Source organism: Bidens hawaiensis, unplaced genomic scaffold (genome assembly GCF_021521415.1).
Source record: "Bidens hawaiensis isolate Kalapana, Puna unplaced genomic scaffold, B.hawaiensis_p1.1 tig00038091_1, whole genome shotgun sequence".
Taxonomy (NCBI): domain Eukaryota; kingdom Viridiplantae; phylum Streptophyta; class Magnoliopsida; order Asterales; family Asteraceae; genus Bidens; species Bidens hawaiensis.
Genome location: NW_027505527.1, coordinates 2,417 through 27,389, shown reverse-complemented (window position 1 = coordinate 27,389; position 24,973 = coordinate 2,417). Strand labels below are relative to the sequence as shown.

Here is a 24,973-nt window from a genome sequence, read left to right as displayed (position 1 = left end):
CATAGTCTGGGGTATAGCCCAAACCTTGATCATAATTATGTCTACATAAGCTTTAAACATACAAAGGATTATAATAGTGTTTCTTTAAAAACTAAGAAACATCAGTTTTACATTCATAAGGAAATATAGTTTCTTCACGACTAAGAAACATAGCATTCGTATACAAAGAATATAGCTAAAACATTGTTTCTTCATGTATAAGAAACATAAGATTTTACTTGCATAGCAGTCAATGAATGTTTCTTCTTGAAGAAGAAACAGATTATAGATGTTTCTTCATGAAGAAGAAACTCATCATATGATTTGGTTAATAAACAGAAAGACTACAGGTCTAAATATTTTATTCAAACAAATGATCAATCAAGGTTTAAAGCTATTTAAACCAGACTAAAGGTCTATAGCCGGATCAAGAGACGACCCGGATATTTATATACCTATTTTATTATAGGTCAATCAATCAATCAGTCAGTCAATCAGTCATTCATTCACAGTCAAGGTTTCAAACAAAATCACCATATCATTCATAACAGAAAATCACAGGTGAATACGTTCAAACCTTTTGTAACGTGAATACGTTAACCTTTTCAATCAGTCAAAACATATTTATACTCAATGAGACGAACTGGTGTTTGTCTTAACGAGTCAATCAGTGTTTATATGAGATAATGAAATCTCTAAAACGTTATAATACAAAATAGAGAATAATATCAACTCAGACCGAATACGCATGTGTCTGGATCCAAACATAACTGTTAAAGCTCAATCAATCAATCAAAGGCAATGAAGCTGCGAGCTTAAACGGTCATGACCAGTTCTCAGTTTAGAGCCGTTTGGCTCGGGGAATACCGTTGTGTGTGTAGGGCAGTGGTACATATACCGGAAGTAGAAATGCTTCCGCTGAGATTGTCAAGAAAACTACATTTGTATTATAATGTCATTCAAAATGTTTTATTGAGTCATACGTGTTCACCAGCATATAGCTGACGTATATTTCCCCACGTTTCAGGGAATACAGATTAGTACAGGTAGCAAGACATTCATGGAGTTAGATGCTCGCAAGGTAATGATGGCTCAGCTTTTAATTATTAAAATATTACAAACGGTATTTCAACAAGCTTTATAAATCAAACACCGGATATTTATTATCCGAGAAGTTTTCAAATAAATTAATATTCTATTCAACCAAAGTCTTCAGCTAAAATAACACGCAACTCTAATGTATTTACAAAACAGGTACCAACTATTGGTCATACGCCTAGGCCCTAAGCCGGGGTGTGACAATGAGCAAATAAGGGGTGTCGGTAAAACCGTTGCCTTGCGAAGTGGGCATTGGCTACTACGACGGTCGTATGATAATACTATTACTGCGATTATGATGGACCTCTCCGAATGCGTAAAATTAAACAAATAAACATATTGCAAGTTAGGTAAATAACTTATATGCACACAAGGTGTTTGCTAATGCGGATATTAAATAATATGTAGATATAATACGATACTCATATGTCCCCAAAACGCTTAAAATAAGTAAAAAGGAAGTGAATACTCACCTTATCAAATAAGCAAAGCGGGAATGTTTAGATAATTAAAGGATAGATTACCCTCTTCGGGAAATATTGACGAGAAATCCTAAGTAACAATAATTGTGGAAATAAATATGAATTTAAAAATGAATCTAAAACTAGATAAAAATTCGGGAATTTGATGATCGAGTGTGTTTTTGTGAAAGTTTCTATTACTAATTTATTATTAATTTTATTATTTTGGATCATTACTTTTATTTATCAAGTTTATAATGAATAGTATATTTTTAATTATATAAACTTATATTTATAAAATAATTAAATAAATAAATATTTATAGTTTTTGGATAGATTATATAAAGTGATTTGTTTTAAATATTTATTTTAACTAAAAATACATTTAATCTATTTATATAAATTTATATTTTTTAAATCATTATTAAATCTAACATATATATATATATATATATATATATATATATAGGGGAAGGATATTTTGAGAACTTGATGAGTTGTTAGAACTTTAAGAACTCAATATGGACCACACATTTAATTAAATGTGTATTGAATATGTGTCTAAGAATAAATGTGATTAAAAAGTGAATCAGGAGATATAATAAATATTTTTGATAATTACACAAGTTTTAATGTTAGCTACACATGTATAATAAGTCGATTTGGTGTGTAAAAAAATACTGTAATTTTTTTACGTTACTTACACTTATGTATTACATATGTGTAAAAAAGATTTCAAAAAATTTTTTGTTACGTTGAGTAAAACTCAAAGTGGTTCTCAAAAGAAATCAATATATATATATATATATATATATATATATATATATATATATATATATATATATACATATATAGGTATTCATATCATTATAAATACATAATAGTTTTATGAAAAGACCGAAAACGACAACTAAACGATGTCGGTTTAGTAAATAAATGTGTATTTACGCAATTGGTGCATTGATCTTTGCAGCGTTAATGCTTTTTGCTGGTTGGTTTCATTATCATAAAGCTGCTCCAAAACTGGCTTGGTTTCAAGAAGTGGAATCTATGTTGAATCACCATTTAGCGGGGCTACTTGGACTTGGGTCTCTCTCTTGGGCGGGGCATCAAGTATATGTATCTTTACCTATTAACCAATTTCTAAACGTTGGAGTAGATCCTAAAGAAATACCACTTCCTCAAGATTTACCTTTTTATATCAACAATACTAATTAAAATCTTTAAAAATCGTTAATAACTATTATATACATACATATATATATATATATATATATATATATATATATATATATATAGGATCAGGATCATGAGAGAACTTTTTTGAAATTGAGAACTATGACAACCATTTTGAACCACAAAAAACCCAAAAATAAAAAAAATCATAAAATAAAAAAAACACAAAAATCAAAAAAGTAAAAAAAAAACCAAAATTCTTATTTTATCATCCCGGTTTCATAAAAAAAACTCGGTATAACTAAATTATATACACATATGTATAAAATATGCATATATGTACATTTACTTGTTTTTTTTGTACACATGTGTATAATTTAAGATAAATGATACTGTACATATGTGTATATTACGTAACTAAAGATTATATAAAATTATACATATGTGTATAATACGACGTTTTTTTTTAATGAAACCGGAATGAAATATAAGAATTTTGGTTTTTTTACTTTTTTATAATTTTTATTATTTTTTGTTTTATGATTTTTTTAAATATTTTTTAAAGGTATTTTTAGTGGTCCAAAATGGTTCTCAAAGTTCTCAATTTGCAAAGGGTTCTCTTAGGATCCTTATATATATATATAGGGGAGGGTTATACTAAAAAGAAGTAGTTTTCTAGAAAGACTAGGAATAAATCATAGCCCTTGGATAATATCAATCAATGGTTGAGATTTAAAATTACTAAAAATCGTCATAGTTTCTTAGAATTACTCTTTCACCACTATAACCGACATAGTTTCTTAGAATTGTTCTTTCACCATATGTTGTAATGCCACTTGTCAAAAATCTATTGGTTCTTAGCATTCTTAGAAAATTCTTTCTTTTTATTTGAACCATATTCTATATATATATATATATATGGTAAGGATCCTAAGAGAACCCTTTCTAAATTAAGAACTTTGAGAACCATTTTGGACCACTAAAAACACCTTAAAAAATATATTTAAAAAAATCATAAAACAAAAAATAATAAAAATTTTAAATAAGTAAAAAAATCAAAATTCTTATATTTCATTCCGGTTTCATTAAAAAAAATAAAAAAAATACAAAAAAATAAAAAAAAAAACGTCGTATTATACACATATGTATAATTTTATATAATTTTAGTTACGTAATATACACATATGTACAGTATCATTTATCTTAAATTATACACATGTGTACAAAAAAAACATATAAATATACATATATGTATATATTATACATATGTGTATATAATTTAGCTAAACCGAGTTATATATATATATATATATATATATATATATATATGAAACCGGGATGATAAAATAAAAATTTTGGTTTTTATACTTTTTTGTTTTTTATGTTTTTTTTTATTTTATGATTTTTTTTATTTTTGGGTTTTTTGTGGTCCAAAATGGTTCTCATAGTTCTCAATTTCAAAAAGGTTCTCTCATGATCCTGATCCTATATATATATATATATATGGCTTTAACCAAGATTCGAAAAAGTAACTAGATAAAATGTCGGTTTTAATATAATACGGATTATCTATTATATTTATATTAGTTATAATATATTTAATGATTTTATATGATTAGTTAAACAATAATTAAAAATGTTTCCAAAAGAGTATGGGGATAGAGGGGTTCGTACTCGCGCCCCCCCAACGGTCATACCCTTAACACAACCACCCTAGCCAACTGGGCTAAGGTTCTAGATGGTTATAACTTGAAACAGATATATTTTAAAAACACAGATGCGAACCCAGAATAATATAAGAACCCTAGATAATCAAATCGTTATCTGTTATGAGTTTGATTAATTAAGGTTAGGTTTTTTAATTAGTGATTAAGGACGAACTCAATACATGTTTAAATTACCTCAGGTGATGATCAGACAATGGTTAATTTTGTTAGAACATGGTCGGCCAAGAGCAGATTAAGAACGGGATACAACAGGTAATAATAATCCAATTCGTTATGGGGTTTTGACGGAGATGTGGCTGGGAAGATGGGTATTCATTTAATTGAAAAGTTACAATACGTAAATGGTATATCGATCATATGACGAAGACGGGGTAATATAATATGTCACTACATATCACATAGATCATAGTTTCCTAATTACGAGCTTCTGTGAGTACGTTTAGGCTTAAGGAAATATTTTCACAAATCAATTCGAAGATTAGGACGACAATTGTGGCATAAGAAATCCAATGGGTACGGGTTTACGGGTTTGGTATGTGGATTACGGTTTTGGGAGATGGGTAAACAGGTTAAAAGATATAATAAATTACATATTTTCATTTAGGTCCTTGAACTCTGTATATGGGTACAAAAATGGTTTAGAGTATAGTTTAGGGTAAAAATGTATATCTTTCAAAGTTAATTTATATATAATAATCAATTAAAAATAAAATAATAATTACTCGACAAACGCAATATTTTATCGGTAAAATATCCTGAACATCGAAACGGGTCGGGTAACGGATAAAAATATTAATTTGAAAACCCGATTTGTTACAGTCAACTAAACCATAAGTACCATTTTTGTAATTAACTTTACGTAAATGAATCTCGTCAAGATGTCAATTGACTAAAATAACCATATGTGAAGAAGATAAGAGTTCGGAGGCTACATAAATGGACAACATTTATTTGACAATAACAGTTAAATTTACATCATAGAAAAAATAATATCCTCTCTTTAAAGCATGGGTGACTCTGTCGATGAGCAATCAAATGTCTCTCATCGACGACTAATTGAAAATTCGGTTGACAAAAATTCGCCTAATTCAATCCTCCAATCTTCCTATAGGCCAAGAGCTCCTCGTTTGTGTTGGTACATGATGTCAGTATTTCAGTGTCAAGTGTCTGTAATCGAGTTTGTTAGATTTGTGTTTGTGTGTGTAAGCGAAGTTAGCTCACAAGTCCGCTGATACAGGCGAACTTGTGAACTAAGCGAAGTTAGGGACAACTTCGCCTGAACATGCCAGGCGAAGTTGTCGTGATATATATGTCCTAGGTTACGGCTTAGAGTTTAACAATAAAATCAGTGTATTCAGTTTACGTGTAACGAGTCCAGTATTAGTGATAGATATCACGTGTTTTCCGGTTGCAATATAACGTGTTTGTGTTTATTGTAACGTGTGTTTAATCGTATTGTCTTCTACGCTCGTAACGTCTTACGTAGGGATTCCGCACCTACGTAGAAAGAGATATCTCGTGTAGATCCGGCTGGGAACCTACAGTTTGCGTTGGTCAAATGAACTTCATCAGATCTTTGAAAACGCCGTTGGAAGCCTTGGTGGTGTAGAACGTATGTAAATGTGTCTCTCTTTTAAACATTTCCATTTGGGTTTAATAATTTAATATTAACAATTACACAAATTGAACAATCAAGCTATACCCTCTTATTATAGCACTTACATTCAAGTATCTATCTTCCTCTCTATATTTTAGAGATTTGTCATGTTTTTCATTTCTATTCGAATCTTCTTCTACACATTTTAAAGATTTTAAAATAGTGATTCTCTAAATGTATAGATTCACTATTCACCATCTCTATAATTTAATTTTTATATAAAGAGATGTTGATAGCGAATTGAATATGTGAAGTTAAAGAAAAATTAAAGTAAAATTAAAAATAATATTGATTTTCTAGAGATAAAGGTAGAGATTCTAATGTAAATCCTCTTGTTAATTGATATGGTTATTTTTTTATTTTTTTTAAGGTACAACTCCAAAAATGGTATTGCAATTAATGAATGTTAATGGAGTGACATGGAGTGACAATATCTCACATCAAGAGCCATCTCCAGGTTAATTACTTTTTCATTATTTAAATCTCTCTCTCTCTCTCTCTCTCTCTCTCTCTCTCTCTCTCTCTCTCTCTCTCTCTCTCTCTCTCTCAATTCGGTGCAAAATACTAAACTATATATATAACCGAAAAGAAAAGAGACTAAAAAGAGAACATTAAATTTTTTGAATCAATCATTTATTTTTTTTTAAATTTTGTGACTGTTATATTATGTAGAGAACACAAAAAAGGGAACTAGAGAACTCTTTATTTTACATGCAAAAAAAGAATACTAAAACAATTCATTTTTAACGTGAAAAACACAATTTTACATAATTTTTTTAGAGTTTTTGTTACATATAAACACATGTAGAAGTCGTTTAAAAAAAGTTATTTTCAGTTAAAAAAGGTAAAAAAAAATGTACAAAACTATTTTTTATTGGAATGTGTTCTATATGTATTTATAAGCAAAATTTATGCTAATACTATTTTTACATGTGAATGAGTTTTATATTATTTTCTTTACATGTAAAATGAAGAATTTTCTGATTCCACATTCTTTTTGAGTTCTCTCTTGAACTTTCCTAAATATATATATATATATATGTGTGTGTGTGAGAGAGAGAGAGAGAGAGAGAGAGAGAGAGAGAGAGAGATATCTAAAAAGGAGTTTTTTTCAAAACAAAATTAACACATATTGTCTTTACTTTTGAGCCATATTATTTTAAAAAAAATTCATATGGTGTCTAATTTATTTTTTTCACATGATGTAATATTACAACAACATGGCTATAATTTTAAGGCTATATATCTTAACATTTAAATTTATTAATTTGCGTTTATACTTTTTAAGAAAAAAATCATTTTTAACAAAAGTTAAACAAAACTTTTTAGTTGATAATATTACCTTATAATCTAATATGAATATGGAGGAAAGTTAACGTATAAAGTGGTATTGGCCGATAATAATCTCTATTCGTTTTATCGCTATTGGCGTTCCCAAATTTAATAAAGTTGGCCTCCAATGGACCTCAATTATAAAAGAAATTACGACGTTATACTTTATTTCGAATTTCAAACTAATGTTTTAGGTCTTTTAATTAAAAGAGGAATACAGATTGATTGATGTAATACTTAGTTTAAAACGGTGCTCCAAAACGATGAAATAATGTTTTAGTTCGAGTGTTTGAACTTACAAATTACAATTAACATCATTGTTTGGAGCTAAGTTTTATATTAATCGATTTGTATCCTCCTTCCGATCAAAGCCTTAAAACATTAGTTTGAAATTCGGAAAAAAGTATAATGACGTTAAGTCTTTTTTAACGGGGGGCATTGGGGCCAACTTTTTTAAGTTTGGGACCACCAATGGCAATAAAATGAATATTATCGGTCAATACATTTCAATAGGGTTTATTAAAATCCAATAAACCTAAATTTAAAAAGTGTACTAAATATGTGAATTAAATAGTTTAATTATAAATATAAGTAGTGTAATTATATAAAGTAGTTGTTTTGTATGTGGTGTAATTACACTACTTTTATATATAATTACACTATTTGATTCGCACGTTAATTTAATTTGTATATGATCCAAATCATATAATAATATAATTTAACTGACAAGTCGAAATAGCATTACTTAAATGCTCGTGTTTAATCTTCAGTATTCAAGATAAAGACAAACGGGTAGTAAGGGAAAATGTCATAAAATAGTATCAAGTTTCAAAAGTATTTCAAAGGTCACTCATGTAATTTTCCCCAAATAGGGTCACTAAATCTTCAAATCGAGTCTTGCCGATTTTTTTGTGCGTCAAAAGAAATACATGGAGAAAAAGATGTGGGAGTCGAAATTTGCAATATATGTAGTTAAATTAAAAAAATGTTAACTATATTACAATTTAAAAATAAAAAAAATCAAATCCATGTCACCCTTTAACGTCAACATATAAAAAAGATAAAAAATTTTCTATGAAACAAAAAAGAAAGGGTTAAAAAAACATGTTAAAACCATTGATTTAATAAAATATGAAATTTGAGTGACTTAATTGGAACACTTTTGAAACTTAAGTGACCCGGTTGAAACACTTTTTAAACTTAATTACTATTTCCTCGTAGTTATAATTGATTTTCACAATACACAAAATACCTTAGATCTTACATATATATAATGAAACTTCATATATTTTCTTAAGCCATTAGATTGCTTTATTTTGTAAACGCAGACTTCTTATGTATTTGACCCGAATTCACGGGTATGGGTTTCACAAAACTTAGATAACCCCTTAAAAGGGTTATAACATCTTATTAGATTAAAAATTAATCTCATCAAATATTTGATATAAAAATCTTATAAAATAGGGATATACTAAAAAATAACATCCGATTTTTTTTTAAAAAAAAGATATTATTTATAATTAAGAAATAATTTTATAGTAAAAAAAATAAACGGGTCATAGGTATCACCAAACCCAGATAAATTTAAAATTAGGTTATAACATCTCAATTATTTGAAAAACTCTTTCATTATCAAACCTTAATAATATTATTAACTTATTTTCAATAAATAAAATTAAAATCTAAAAAATATAAATATTATAAACGAATAATATAAAACAATCAATGTAATACGGGGAATAAAAGTTAGTATAATAATAAATAAATAAATAAATAACATTATTATGTTTCAAAATCTGTGTAACATCCCCAAAATTTCGATCCAAATTTGACAACTAAGTAAAGCTGGAGGATCAGTGTTGGGAAAATTCAAATAAAGAAAATAAAATCATTCCATAAGGAAATTAAAATATTTCATCTTATGTTAAGGATATGGAATAAGGAAATTTCATCCCACATTGAAAGATGTAAGAAAGTGGAAGCATTCCACATGGGTATAAATAAGGAAATTAAAACTCACCCCACATGGAAAGTGGTAAAGAAATTGAAGCTCTTTATAAGGAAGAGATTCTCCATAAAAATATTCTTATATGCCTAGCATGCACCCAGTGGTCCTAGCGGAGGGTGCGAAGCACCCGACGTGCACGCGCACGCGCTCGGGAGAAGGGCGTTGGGCGATGGGCGCAATGTGGCGCTTTGATGGCGCACTTTGCACTTCGCTCGCATCGCCGCGAGCCGCTTGAGAGCCGCCTTAGTATTTTTGGACAACGAGAATCAGACTAGAAATGACAAGCTATCAAAGACAGGGACCAAAAGTGAAAATTCTGAAACTTTGTTCCCATCGCGATACGCGACGGGGTAACAATCAACCCATCGCGTAGCGCGATGGGCTTAGTGAGTCACCGGACACGTGTTGAACACCGTGTCGACACGTGGCACAATATGACAGGCCACGTGTCATCACCGCATAAGGCGGTGTAAAATGGCGGCGTCGCGATACGCGACGGGCCACAAGGGACCTATCGCGTATCGCAATAGGATCCAAAATCAGCTATAAAAGGGGAGGCCACGAGCTCATTTCCCACACATCTCTAGATCATTTCTCTAGATTCACTCTCTCACTACCTCGGTTTCCGTGCCCCGACCCGACAATCGTCACCTCGTAATCCATGCCATACACCAACGAAACCTCGAAGTACTTGCACGTCACGACGGCCACCATATGTTTTCTCTTTTTGCGTGCCAACCTAGAAGTTCGTGCTAAGCCCCGAAGTTCTGACAATCTAAGCACCAGTACGCAACATAGAGTAGAAGTGTTGCTCGTACGAACTTTGGTATCTAACTTCGAATACCCGTGTAAGGTAAGGACTCTGACCTAAGTCATTATGGTATTATTATTATTATATGGCTTAGACCATAGTCATGGGTATAGCCCAAACCTTGATCATAAATATGTTTACATAAGCTTTAACATACAAAGGATTATAATAGTGTTTCTTTACAATTAAGAAACATCAATTTTACATTCATAAGGAAATATAGTTTCTTCACGATTAAGAAACATAGCATTCATATACAAAGAATATAGTTAAAACATTGTTTCTTCATGTGTAAGAAACATAAGGTTTTACATGCATAGCAGTCAACGAATGTTTCTTCTTGAAGAAGAAACAGATTATAGATGTTTCTTCATGAAGAAGAAACTCATCATATGATTTGGTAAATAAACAGAAAGACTACGGGTCTAAATATTTTATTCAAACAAATGATCAATCAAGGTTTAAAGCTATTTAAACCAGACTAAAGGTCTATAGCTGGATCAAGAGACGATCCGGATATTTATATACCTATTTTATTATAGGTCAATCAATCAATCAATTAGTCAATCATTCACAATCAAGGTTTCAAACGCACACCGACGGTACAGGTGAATACGTTCAAACCTTTTGTAATGTGAATACGTTCAAACCTTTTTAATCAGTCAAAATATATTTATACTCAATGAGACGAATGGGTGTTTGTCTTAACAAGTCAATCAATGTCTACATGAGATAATGAAATCTCTAAAACATTATAATACAAAGTAGAGAATAATATCAAGTCAGACCGAATACTCATGTGTCTGGATCCAAACATAACTGTTAAAGCTCAATCAATCAATCAAAGGCAATGAAGCCGCGGGCTTAAACGGTCACGACCAGTTCTCAGATCAGGGCCGTTTGGCTCGGGGAATACCGTTGTGTGTGTAGGGGATTGGTACATATACCGGAAGTAGAAATGCTTCCGCTGAGATTGTCAAGAAAACTACATTTGTATTATAATGTCATTCAAAATGTTTTATTGAGTCATACGTGTTCACCAGCATATAGTTGACGTATTTTTCCCCACATTTCAGGGAATACATATTAGTACAGGTAGCAAGACATTCATGGAGTTAGATGCTCGCAAGGTAATGATGGCTCAGTTTTTAATTATTAAATTATTACAAGCAGTATTTCAACAAGCTTTATAAATCAAACACTGGATATTTATTATCCGAGAAGTTTTCAAATAAATTAATATTCTATTCAACCAAAGTCTTCCGCTAAAATAACCCGCAACTCTGATATATTTACAAAACAGGTACCAACTATTGGTCATACGCCTAGGCCCTAAGCCGGGGTGTGACAATCTGCATCTATATTTTCTTAGTTATTGCACTGTTCAGTTTATATAAATATATTGATGATGGTTACAAATGCACTTTTATATCATATTATATTATACACTGGTTTATTTGGTAAGTATAATTCTTTTTAAAACGGCGATTTCTTGTATTTTAGTTACCGTACTTTTTAAATATGGAGAGTCCCGATACCCACTCTGGTCAGACTATATTGTCTTAACTGGGCTCACGCCAGAGTTTAGCTTGGGCGTTCCCCCGGAAAACCATACCGTCAACTGCCACTTAGCAGCCGTTGTGCCACCATAAGAGCAAAACTCTCTGGTGTAACACACGGTGAGACGAAAACCCGAGCGGGCTTAGGGTTCGAACTGACAACCTTTGCAAAAGACCTAGTTCAAATTCTTCATTGCTAATATATGTTTGAAAAATTACATGATTAATTATATTTTATATAAATTATACACATATAATTACATTAATAAACGACATATATCAATAATAATTTCGATGAATCAAGATATGTTCAAAATGATATTAATGGAGGAACTGGGTATAAGTTATAAAAGGTAGGTGAGGGTGTGAAGTAAAGAGTCAATATATTTGATTGGTAAAGTTATCACTTAATATTACTAACTAACATAGTAAAAAATTCCATATTTAGGCGTTTTGTGACATGTGACAGTGCAGTCAGTATTGAAGAGTTTTGTGAAAGGTGGTTTAGTGATACAAAATTCATAACTTTCATTGGGAGTGTGCGTGGTTCGGTGCGGTTTTTGACTAAAACATAACCAAAAACCAAACTTTTGGTTTTATGATTTTTTAAAACTATTCGGTTTCGGTTTTTTCGGTTTTTGATTTTTGGGTTCGGTTCGGTATTGGATGCGGTTTTTTCGGTCTTGCTAATCAAGCCAAACTTTTTGGGCAAAAAACCCAAGATATTGAAATTGAGTATGATATTTTTTTAAACTAATGATTAATAGAATATTGAACATTTAAACTTCAAATATTAAAAGCAAATAAAAGATACATTTAAAATCAAAATTCAAAATCAAAGTCTAGGACTGTTATTAACCATATCTAGAACCAAAAATATATTTTTTAGTAACCATATGTTAAAACTAAACCAATAGTCATCGGTAGATTTTGCTTTAATGGTTACGTACTTATGGTTAAGATATCATGATTATTTCAATTTTTTGTTATTTCGGTTCGGTTCAGTTCGGTTTAAGAAAAATACAAAACCGAACCAAAACCAATATTTCGGTTTTTGCTAAAGTTCATAACCGAACCGCCGTTCTAATACGGTTTGAATTTTCAGTTCAGGTTTCTTGTTTTTTCGATTTCGATTCGGGTTTCTTGGTTTTTCCGGTTTCGATTCGGTTTTTTTGATTTTGTGCACACCCGTAACTTTCATGTAATCATTACCTCTCTCTCTCTCTCTCTCTCTCTCTCTCACACACACACACACAAAGCGCCTCTCCTTCAAAATTATGTACATAACGTTGCACCTCAAAAAGTCACCCCCGGGGGTTCGGGGGGGGGGGGGGGGGCGTTGTGAACGCCTGACAACTTGGCCGACTACGGGAGGTTTAAAACACGCCAATTTCCTTAACTCATATTAAGCAGTTGTGATTATATATTAAAAATACCTTTTTAATGTAATTGAAAACCTTATTAAGCAGTTTAAACTTGTTGATTCATTTTTAGATGAATCCTTAGAAAGGAAGAAAAAAAATAGTTAGTTTATATCTCGTTTTATTCCACGAGAGATTTAACATACAAAAAAACGTTACCTGTCTTGGATTAGTGAGTTTAAATCCGTCACTACAATAACTACTCTAGCTATCATATCCTGTAGTCGTAAAATCCGTTTTAAGGTATCCGTGTGTGTTTATCAAATGAGTAATGACTTCAATCAAATTTGATTCATCTTACATGCATGTTGGGGTACTCATTTGAATCCTATTACTTTATGTTCTATTTGTATCTAAATTCATTCTAACCTTTTGTTATATAAACAATTAGGTTACATACCCGTGTGTAACACGGGTTGGAATAAATAAATATATTCAGACAACGACATTATAAGAAATACAAAGAATATATTAAAACTGTTTATGTAAATATGTATTATACGGTATACTAAATTATATATTAAATATGAAAAAATAAATATATTTGTCGGAAATTCATAAATATTCAAATATTTCTTTTGATTTTTGTTACAAATAAAATTCAACTTATTTAATATTTTAACCCATTTGAAGCAGTGTTTAGAAATTGGACTATATTAGTCGTCCAACCGGAAAATAAATAAAAAATAAAATAAAAAATGGTTGGTTGTTGGCAAACCAGCTTTCAAACCGCAAAAGGAACCGGAAAAAAAAAACAGCTGGGATAACATTAAATATTTTTAAAACAGAGTAGTTGTACACAATAGTTTATGCACCGCCTAATAATAATAATAATAATAATAATAATAATAACAATAATAATAAGTTTGATGCACTACCTTGTCTTTTATAAATATTGGTTTTCTTCTTGATTTCTCATTAGAGCAATATGGGATGGGACATAGTTTTATTTGGAATCTTGAAGTGCCAAGTTACACAAAGATGGTCCAATTAGATGTCAAGTGACATAACCATGTTTTTGTTTATATTATATTAAGGATGAGTTTTCATTGTTTTCTTTTTTTAGCAGCACCAAAATAAGCATTGTTCGTATTAAAGACTGTAAGAAAGATAACTATTTAGATGAAATTAAAACAAATGTGTTTAGTAAATTTAAATTTTTACTTTTATTTTTCATATTAAATTCAAGTTAAATTTAATAATAATAGAATACCATTTGAAATGTATGACAACGGACCTATAGATGCATCAACTGAAGCATTAAAACAAATATGTACAATCTTATTGTTAGTTGTCATATAAAATAAACACATATCTCATAATATTTAATTATAAGCACGAAAACGAATGATTCTTTGTTGTATAACTCCTTTTAGAGACTTCGCTCTCCGAATTTATAAGGTTGGCTTTTGATCTTTTAGACATCGCCTTATCATTTGACAAAATAAATACATTTATAAAAAGGAATCATATGAATAGTAGAAGAAATATAAAATAACATTAACGATTAATTTAAAGCGTAAACAACATGAAGAAAGTTAAAAATTGACCAACCACCTCCTACAATCCGGTTTAGTTTTACTGTCCATAATTATAAAATAGTAAACCAAACCGTTGACCATGATTTTACAAAATTTATAGTGGGGTACCAACTTTATGTTTATTGTATCGGTGACGAGCGGTAGTTTTTTATAAAACAACTTCATTTTAATATTCTAGTTTAATGCCTAATTAGTTTTTATCTTATATATTTATTTAGTTATAGAATAATATAATTGTTCCTGCATGTATTTTAGGGAAGCTATAAAAAAATTATCATCCGAAAGGTTACATGTAAATTTTATATGAAAATCACGTGTAATATGACGTTTGTAACCCAAGTATATAATATATGTATAACACTGTATAAACATAAACAACCGATTTACAGGTGAATTTCATTTCAAGATGATAAGTTTGGTTGGTTTAATGGTTTTAAAGGCAACCAAGAAGATACCAAGTTGATATACATGTAATTCACATATGCTTAAAAGTGCGAAGAATACAATATTAATATATGATGCGCAATATAATATACGTAATTGGATATAGGACTTGTTGTAATTAAGGTAAATTGATTGAAGAGGAGCAGAGCTATGAAAGGCTCCTCAGTTGTTTGTTAGAATGAACACTATCAAATAAAGGTGCTTAGTACTAAGGAATGGAGACCAAAGAAATTTAGTTTTCCTTGTTGCTGAAAGAAATCACTAATGGAAATAAACAAATTTTACAGTAACTTATAGCTACTGTATATTTGTCTACGTAAATAGTGATACGTAACTTAAAGGAAATCACTAATTATTAATTGATAATGAAATTTTGTTTCCATAGAAGAAAGAATTCAAAACAATTATTATGATTAGTTGATGACTAATTTTATAATTAAATATTAAAAATCGATCAAGGAACACATTTAATTGTGTATATGGAAGGTTTTAATTTTCTTTATTTTTAATTTAATTAGAAATATTTTTAGGGCGCGCAAAATATTAGGCCAATCAAGGATAATGTGGTTCGATCATCATTTTTGTTTATTATAATAGTGGATATTACATTTTTTTTAAATTGTGACAGAAGGAACTATAGTGAATTCCCGCGGTGACCAGCCTGGCAGTGTACGTATGCGTTTATATCTTTCTTGTTTTTTATTTTTCATTGAAATTGACTCGGCGATGATATAATTAATAACACAGGGAGGTGATGATGAAGCCGAAGCTACAATTGCTTCTAGTGGTGAAGTCAAGGATGATGTCTCCCTTGAGCTAAGTCTTGGTCTTGGATAGACTGTTAATTTCCTACCTTTTTTAAATGTGGCCATGTAAACCTACCTTCAATGGCTTTGAATTTCAAACTGTGTTTGCTTTGATGGGTATGGATACTGCCGGTTTTTGTGATGACATATCGAAGTTTAGCTATGCAATTATATAGAAATTATGGACACTCCAAGCCGTGTTTTATGCCAAGTTTATATGTTATGTTGTTGGTGGTGCAAAGGCCACGCTAGGAAATAGAGGACAATTATTGATACAAATCTGTCAGGAACTATCCGTCGACGACAAGTTCTCACAAAATAGGACACGGGCAATAGTTTATATGGCATATCGTATCACCAATAGATTATAAGCAACAGATAGTACCTGCAAATGTTTTCAACAGATATTTACTAACAGATTTCTATTATTTTCTTAAAACATTAATTGGGACAGATTTTCGATCACAAATCTGTCAGCTAGAATTCCTAGAAAACTAAAATAAATATTGAAACTTAATATTTTAAGGGGATGGGCTGCTTTGTGCTGAATGTGAATTTTAGTGGGTTGAGTAACTCCACCTGTTATGGCAAAAGGTGTGAAATGTATTTTACACATAGAATGAGTATACCTACAATTATACTTTTAATGTAGATGTAATGTCCCTCTGTTTTTCAGGAATTTGTTTATGTTATTTTAAAACTGCCCGTCCTAACCCGAACCAAATTAATTGGTTTTGATAACAAATAACAACCAACTCAGTAAAATCCCTTTTATACTAAAAACTATAGCAGAGGGTCTGAGAGAATGACAGACCTTTCCTATCAAAACAACCATTTTTAAAATGGTCTAACCCATCAATTTTGCCCGGTATACAAACACGCATACAAAGACAACAATGGTTTGAAACTTTGAATAAATTTAATAAAACAGAAAAAAAAATTAGCATTAATGAAGTATATTACAGAGAATAAGCGTTTTATATAATCTTTTTATCATTATATTATATCTTAACTCATGTTTTTCTTATGTAACATGACTAATTCTTAGTAGATCAAATGTACACTTTTACAGTGAATATCATCATTATATGAATGTATTCTTGGCCTAAAATACATCCTCTTTTTCTTCCTAAGGATTCATAAATATAACAACTTCGTTCTTACCCGTAATCGACCTGCTACACCCGTGGCCATTGTGGACTAACAACCTACAAATGACCAACATACTCACCATATTAACATTAATTACAAGGTAAAAAAAAAGTGTTTTCGAGTTAAATCAATTCCACCCGAGTCAACCCCTAGAGAAAATTTAACATGTTTTGAGACAATACGTTATTCAACTTACCCATTTTTGACACTTTTAACGACAAAATATACAAATTGTTACTGTCTAGTTTCGCATTAAGACTTGTTTTGAATGATTAAACACTAACCTCAAGCGTGCTAAAAACTAATCTCATTCGGCTAGCAACAACGGAAGGCTCTTCTGACCTCCCCACAACTGCCATTTGCTCCATCTGAAGTGTTTTCACCGGAAGCCTTACACCAAAAAGAAACAGAAAGTTAACTATATTTTGCTTATTAGAATAATTTATTTAAAAGAATATTTGTTCTCTCACCATGCCATTCCTCTTAAATAATAAGCATTTGCTATGATAGCACAAAACCCTTTCCATTGAAGCTTGATCTCATCTGAAACCGGAGACGTTGGAGACCACCGAACTATGGTAGGCTGAGGCGTACACAGTATAGTTATAAAGATGATACTTAACCACAATATGCACTCGTTCACCTGTATCACGAGACAGTATTAAATCAGATAAAGGCGGTCAACCCAGCCTTAAAATTAAATCTTATAAAACTTAAAAACTTGATCCCAAACCTTACCTCCTCATAACAAATCTTGGATTTTAGACTAGTACCTCCTCCATAAGTTTGCATTTCTTCGATTTCAAAGCTGGATTCTTTCATATGTGTAAGTTCTTTTCGCAAGCCTTCATCGGTACACCCCAAAGCGTATGCGTTGACCCCCGTACTAATGAATTCCTAATCAAATATTATCAAAAAACAAGTTCTTGAACTGATTTTGCATAAAACAATGAGCCGATCGAGTTTAAATCAAATAAAGGTTAAGCGGGTTTACTTTCAGATTGTCACCTCCGCCTCTGTCAATGAAGTTTCGATATCTCTTAAACAAGCTGATTGCTATGTTTCGTGATGACCGGTACTCGTCATCATCAGAAGAGACCGAGTCTTGTTGTTGACACTAGGACAATTAGAATAATCAGTTTTGGTAAACATTTCGACCCGTTGGTTGGTTGGTTTCTTACCAGCAGTCTTTTGGGGGCCGACGGTTGATGGATTTTGTCTCGAGTAAAGCCTTTCCAGGAGAAAGGCGAAACCTGAAATCCATTAATACCTTTTGGCACGACACAAGAGTTAACAGAAACATTTGTAGCTTTACAAGGAGTTATTGTGCAAGTATCTGATATTGTGCAGATAGCTAGCTGCTCCTGGAGTTTGAGTCATCAACATGGTTTAACCATACCTACCTACCTACCTACCTTCAAAAGTTGAAAGCTTTTGATAAATTGAATAGTTTTTTCCCTAATTATTGTATGTGCATAAACATTCTAGGTTTCATTTGAAGAAATCACACAATAAGATCATGACAATGACAAACTGCTGTCGGTTAAGTTTGGTTAATTGCCAACGTATTAATTAGTATTTTCTTTTTCCGTTTTGTTCAGTTAGTTATGGTGTTTAAAGCTCGTGGTTATGGTACTAACAGTTGCAACATAAATAAATTTGAAGCTTAAAATAGAGGTGTATAGATAAAAGTTGGTTAACAAAGACATATTAACCATAACCATGAGTTTTTTCTCAGCCCTAAATTGGGAAAAGCTATCTAAATAAATAAGGAAGAAAAAGAAAATGATTATTACTGACCTACCTACTAATCAGTGGGGTGGCATGAAGTAAGCTGCAGCACAAAAGAAAACGTGAGTGAAGTAAGTAAGAATTAATTAATAATAAAAATTATGGGATGAAATATGATTATTACATATTTATAAAACAGAAAGAGAAAAGTTTAGCGTTGGTAGTTACCAAATCAATATATTATTATAAGATTAAGAGTGATCGATCAATAAGTTTTTTCTGTTTTTCTTAAAAGATGAAAAAGAGCCATAAATAAATGGATATTATGAAATTAAACAAATAAGAACGAATCTACGTAAACATCAGCTGAGACGGGGCCACGAATATTATTATTATTATTATTATTATTATTATTATGAATGGCTGGCCAAGGATCTTCTGGTTCTGGTGGTGTTGATTAATGTTGTGGTTTCATTTCATTCTTTTCTACCCCATGTATACGTGGCGGCACCTTAATCCATTGCAACTTGTTCTTCTTCTTCTTCTCTTGCTTATTATCATCATTTTACATTTTTATTGTATAAGTTGTGAATTTACATATTATCAAGTGGTGTCAAAGTAAACAAGGCTAAGCTCAATTATTTGTAGCATGCAACATTTTCATAATTATTTATATTATATTTTTAGACACAATATTAAGGCTTCTACTTACTGCTTTAAGGCTTCTACATTCAAGTATTTAACCTCTCTCTAGAGAGCTTGCTTCCAGTAAGACTCTAGGCTAGACTCAAAACAAATTTTGTTTGCCCTTTCCAAAAGGGTAGTTAATACAAATTTTCTCAACCTTGTTAAAAAGACCTTATTTTCTTCACAAATATCAACTCTGAATTTTCAACATCAGTCAACTTATGAAAAAAGACTCACCCAAACTGTAGCAAAACATATTGTATCATCCATTCTATCCTTTTCAAAATTAAAGGAGCCTGTTTGGTGCATTAAATAAACTGTAACAAGAACCCGAAGCTTCAAGCGAACACAAAAAAAATAAAAACCCGATCAACTGTATCGTCAAAGTGACTCAATAGCCTACGACATAACGGTTTTTATTCTGGCTTTTTGCAAAAAAGAAAGTGAAACACACAAGCGTGTTGTTTGTTCATGTGTTTCTTTAGATGTCAAGTAGCAATCTTCTGGGGTCTTCAACGACATCCTTAATACGCCTCAAGAAAAACACTGCCTCTCTTCCATCAATCAACCTATGGTCATAGGTTAACGCCACGTACATCATAGGCCTAGCTTTGATTTCACCCCCAACTACCATCGGCTTGTTCACTATCGAGTGCATACCCAAAATAGCCGACTACAAAAGAAAAAAAAAACATATAAGATTGTTGTTTGACTACTATCAGTTTTGCTTTCTCAATGCTATGTCAAAGCAGGGGCATAAATGAGCTGAGCCGCTCATGTGCTACTTGAGATGGGCTCACTAAAAGCTTGAATTGAATCAAGCTTAAACAAGCTCAAGCAAAATGGAAGCTCGTTTAACAAAACAACTTGAGCCCAAGCTTCACATACCGAGCTGACTGACCTGACTGGAAAGCTTACAAGCGTATTATTTAAAAAATATAAAAAATTTTATTTGATATATCAAAATTAATTACATAAAATATTATTTTACATAACTATGATAAAATACTAAAATAATATACATTATGTATATACAATATGAATAATTATGTGTATATAAAAAAAGAAACAATTAATTAGCTTAAAAAATAACCAAATTGAGCCGATCTTAAAGACTTGCTCAACACACTGAGATCATGCTCGAGAGATAAAGCCTACTCAAATTAAAAGAGCCAAGCGTAAGCTTAGGCAATCTCAGGCTCGGCTCGTTTACTCCCCCATGTCTTATAAAATTACTCAAGTTTATCATACCTGTGGTGGGTTAATGATGGGGGTACTTAAAAGGCTTCCATAAACACCCCCGTTAGAGATTGTAAACGAACCACCGGCCATTTCATCAATTGACAGGGAGCCACTGTTGGCCTTCTTAGCAAGAGTGTTGATTGTTTTCTCTATTTCAGCAAAATTCATTGTATCAGCATCACGAATCACTGGGACCACCAAACCCTTCAAAAATATACACAAAAATATATTTCACAAAATAATAGAAAATAACAGAAAATGAGAACTTTGTAAAAAGATAAAAGTGAAGGTATACCTTAGGAGTACCAACTGCAATACTGATATCAATATAATCTCTATATATGATGTCGTCTCCATCAATGACAGCATTGATTATCGGTTGATTCTGAAGCCCACTAACAGCAGCCTAGAAAATATAAAACCAAAACATTAAATTAAAAAACCAAAAAAAATAAAAAATAAAACGAACTTTGATGAAATAATGTTAAAAATTTGGTTTTATAAAAACAAAGCAACTTACTTTCACAAATCCAGACATGAGACCTAACTTCACTCCATGCTTCTCAAGAAAAGCATCTTTATATTCAGATCGAAGCTTCATCAAATTAGTCCTGAATTTATGAAAATCTTTGTAAATTGCAAAAAAAAATCAGTTATAAAATGGTTTAGGTAATTACAAAAATGGTTCAGCTTACATATCAACTTCATTGAACGTCGTCAACAATGCAAAAGTATTTTGAGAATCTTTCAACCGTGTGGCAACACGCTTCCTGAGCCTCGTCATTGGAACCTATGATCAATTTTAAAATGTTTAGCTAATTCTGAAATCCTGATAATTAGGTTTTTAACTAACTATTAATGAGATGCTTTATGCTTACCCTTCTTTCTCTATCTTTTGGAGGCAATTGAGGTTCTGTGGCAGAAGGTTTAGAAGGTGGTTGTTTAGGTGCCGCCTTTGGCGGTTGGGTTTCAGATGTAGGCGGTGATGATGGTGGTGGTGGTGAAGGTTTCTCCACTTTTGCAGGTGCATCTTGAGTAGACGGCTCAGATGGTGCCACATGTGTAGTCACACCTTCACCTGATTTTGATATTATTGCAACCTTTGTACCTGGCTCTACTGTATCTCCTTCTTTTGCCACAAACTGATACAAATTAAAAGTAAAAACATAAATAAGAAAGTGTTACATATACAAAATCCTATCAGTAAATATCAAAATTTATAGATCGGCATGTTTACATATATACGGGTCATTTTGGGTTATAATTTCTCTCTCAGAGATCAAATGGATAAAATAATTAAAAAGTGGCTACAAAAGAAGCAGGTCAAAAGTCACCTAGACTGTATTTCTAATGCATACAAGTAGAGTAGGGGTGGCAATTTTGACACGACCCGAACACGGCATAAAAATAATCAGGTTTTGGGTTGACATATCTACCCCGTTTAAAAACGGGTAGTTATCAGTTGACCTAGTTAATAACATGAGTAGTGTTCGGTTGACTTGTTTAACCCATTTAGCTAAACAGGTCAACCTGCCAACCTGTCTATGACCTGTTTTAAGCAATATCTTTACAGCCCATCAACCCGATTAACACGTTTGCATCTTAACTATTACCCGCCAACCTGTTCACTTTTAGATATATGGGTTAAATACGCCGTCTTTGGGTTACACGATTTTAAGTGTGTGCGGATTAAGGCTGACGCCTTTTAAACAAATAAAAGAATAGATTGTGTTCTGGTTGAGCATTTCAATCCGCCAACCCGCCAATCCACAGAATTGTCATCCCTACAAGCTCTACTAAATCGCTTTCTTCAAAAATTCAGATAGTATTTGCAATAATATACTATTTGAATCATATTAAAAGCATAAATTTATTATCAACACACATATAATATAAAAGTTTGTTTGGACAACCTAGCCTAAACTAGACGACTGGACGCACATACAAAATTACAAATTTTAACACATCAGCAACCCACACGACCTGCCCATTTTGCACACGATCTACTACAGTTACAAATTACCTCTTGGATAACACCAGCTTCAGGGCTAGCAACATCAATTGTCACCTGCAAGATTAATAATATTGTTTAGGTATAATAGTAACATATTTAAGAATGTAAAAAGCAATTACTACCTTATCAGTTTCAATTTGGGCAATTGGCTCATCAATCTCAACACGATCGCCAGGTTCTGTTACAAGCCAATAAAAAAGGTCAAACAAACAGAATATTGATAACGCCAGCAAAAAGGTAAAATAACATCCTCTTTAGAAAGGTTGCCAGAGTGCCATCACTAATGGATTCACCCATAAAAGGGACAACAGCATCGACCAAATCACCTTCAAAATCAAGATACAGTATCATAATTAGTGAGCAGAAGTTAAAAAACAAACAGGTTGGTAAATGAACCTTTACGAAATTATGATATAAGAAAAATGTACCACTATCTGATGAAAAAGATCGACTCCACATCTGGGTTGAAAAGTCTGTTTTAAATGGTGATGCAACATTCCTTACAGACTTGGAATAACTAGGAACGCCTGTAATTGTTCGATTAAAATATTAATAAAGTGAAATGATCAACTTATAAAAGATGCTTTAAGTGTGAAGATTAAAGAATAAACACTTTATGTTGGAATAAAAAGAATTACCTTGATGAAATTGACGTGCTAATTTAGTATTTCTTCCAAGAGTTAGTGCCTATAACAATAACATAACAAAAAACAAATTAACTAGTAACTGAATGCTCATTCACTTCTAACTACTCACAAAATAAGACTATAAGAGTATTCAAAATTAACTATTGATAAAAACTGGATGAAAGTGCTTTATTTATTATTAAACGTCAAAAAAGTTTAACGAACAAGAACATTTAAACGATAAGATAGATATATTACCTCAGGTGTCAAGATTGCATCGACATAACCTTGTGACATAGATCCTGTCAATGCAGGCCGAACCACCCCCAAAGATTGTTTCGTGCCCTAGAAACAACTCAAACAAGTTATACGTACAGATGAACAAAATATCTATATACATGCATGCATATCTATGTATATGTGTATGCGTGTCTGTGTGCATATGTACGTCTATATCTTTACCTGTCCTTTAATGTTACTTAGTTTGCAAATATTCACCTATTCATCAACTGTGCATAAGAAAATGTGAATGTGGTGACAAACTTATAACTAATATATTAGTTATGTGAAGATAAATCAATTTACAATAATGGATGATGGATTATGGATGTGAGCTTAAAACATATTAGATTTGAGTGTCATCGAGGGCCAGTGTCTTCAAAAGTCAAGTAACAAATAGATTAAAGTTCAATTAACCAAAATCATGTCACAGTCATACAAATACATGAATATTGATGCAACTTATAACCTTTACAGAATATCTTGTTTAATTGTATAGGTTTAGTAGCATTATATACAATATTCTAATCTAAACACTAACAATACTTACATAAGCGACGAGATTCGACGAAGCCGCTTTCCGCCTCAGGACTGCCCACATGATGCCTGTAACATGAAAAGCACTGACGTCAACAGAAACCCTAATTCATAGAAAAACTAGCTATAGCCAGCCCTAATTAGTAATCAAATCATATAAAAGTCAGATCAGCAGTCAATAGTATGAAAATGAATACAGCTGTACCAAACTATGAGATCGCTAGGGTTTGAAAACGGTAAAATAACAACAAAAAGGGGATTTTATTATGATTATTATTATTGCTATTATAGATTCGTGTAACAAGTAGATCGCACATCAAGCGTGAAGCATATACACTAAACGAATCTGAGTTTACCTTTGGTTGAAGAAGATGAAGAATTGCAGACCGATAAACGTGGGTTTTACAGACAAAAAATGAATAAACGAATTTATTTATTATTATTCGAATAATAATTACTTTAAAAGAGAGAGAGTACAACGGGAGGAGCAGCAGCCAGCTTTTCCGCCTCTTTCTAGAATTATTATTATTATTATTATTATTAATCAATAATTTACATATAAATATATATATATATATATAAAGCTACACTCATTTGATTATTTAAACATCAAACATTATAATATACACACGTTTTAATCAAACAAATTAAACAAAAAATTAATCATTGAGCCATCCAGATAAAC

At 31.4% G+C, this 24,973-nt stretch overlaps 2 protein-coding genes across 2 annotated transcripts; both read right to left on the bottom strand.

Annotated features, from left to right (window-relative positions):
- Positions 1 to 17,000: 17,000 nt before the first annotated feature.
- LOC143613755 (uncharacterized) lies at positions 17,001 to 19,860 on the bottom strand. Its single transcript, XM_077087378.1, has 7 exons — positions 19,828 to 19,860; positions 18,354 to 18,536; positions 18,167 to 18,289; positions 17,911 to 18,069; positions 17,643 to 17,815; positions 17,457 to 17,562; positions 17,001 to 17,228 (listed from the first exon to the last, which is right to left on the bottom strand). Exons 1-7 carry the CDS (start codon positions 19,858 to 19,860, stop codon positions 17,199 to 17,201), a joined length of 807 nt encoding a protein of 268 aa, XP_076943493.1. The 3' UTR covers positions 17,001 to 17,198.
- Positions 19,861 to 19,904: 44 nt separating this feature from the next.
- On the bottom strand, positions 19,905 to 24,740 carry LOC143613753 (dihydrolipoyllysine-residue succinyltransferase component of 2-oxoglutarate dehydrogenase complex 2, mitochondrial-like). Its single transcript, XM_077087376.1, has 14 exons — positions 24,645 to 24,740; positions 24,302 to 24,357; positions 23,731 to 23,817; positions 23,485 to 23,533; positions 23,275 to 23,373; positions 23,098 to 23,172; positions 22,969 to 23,024; positions 22,856 to 22,900; positions 21,711 to 21,974; positions 21,528 to 21,622; positions 21,353 to 21,443; positions 21,128 to 21,238; positions 20,842 to 21,036; positions 19,905 to 20,263 (listed from the first exon to the last, which is right to left on the bottom strand). Exons 2-14 carry the CDS (start codon positions 24,350 to 24,352, stop codon positions 20,072 to 20,074), a joined length of 1,410 nt encoding a protein of 469 aa, XP_076943491.1. The 5' UTR covers positions 24,353 to 24,357; positions 24,645 to 24,740; the 3' UTR covers positions 19,905 to 20,071.
- Positions 24,741 to 24,973: the final 233 nt, after the last annotated feature.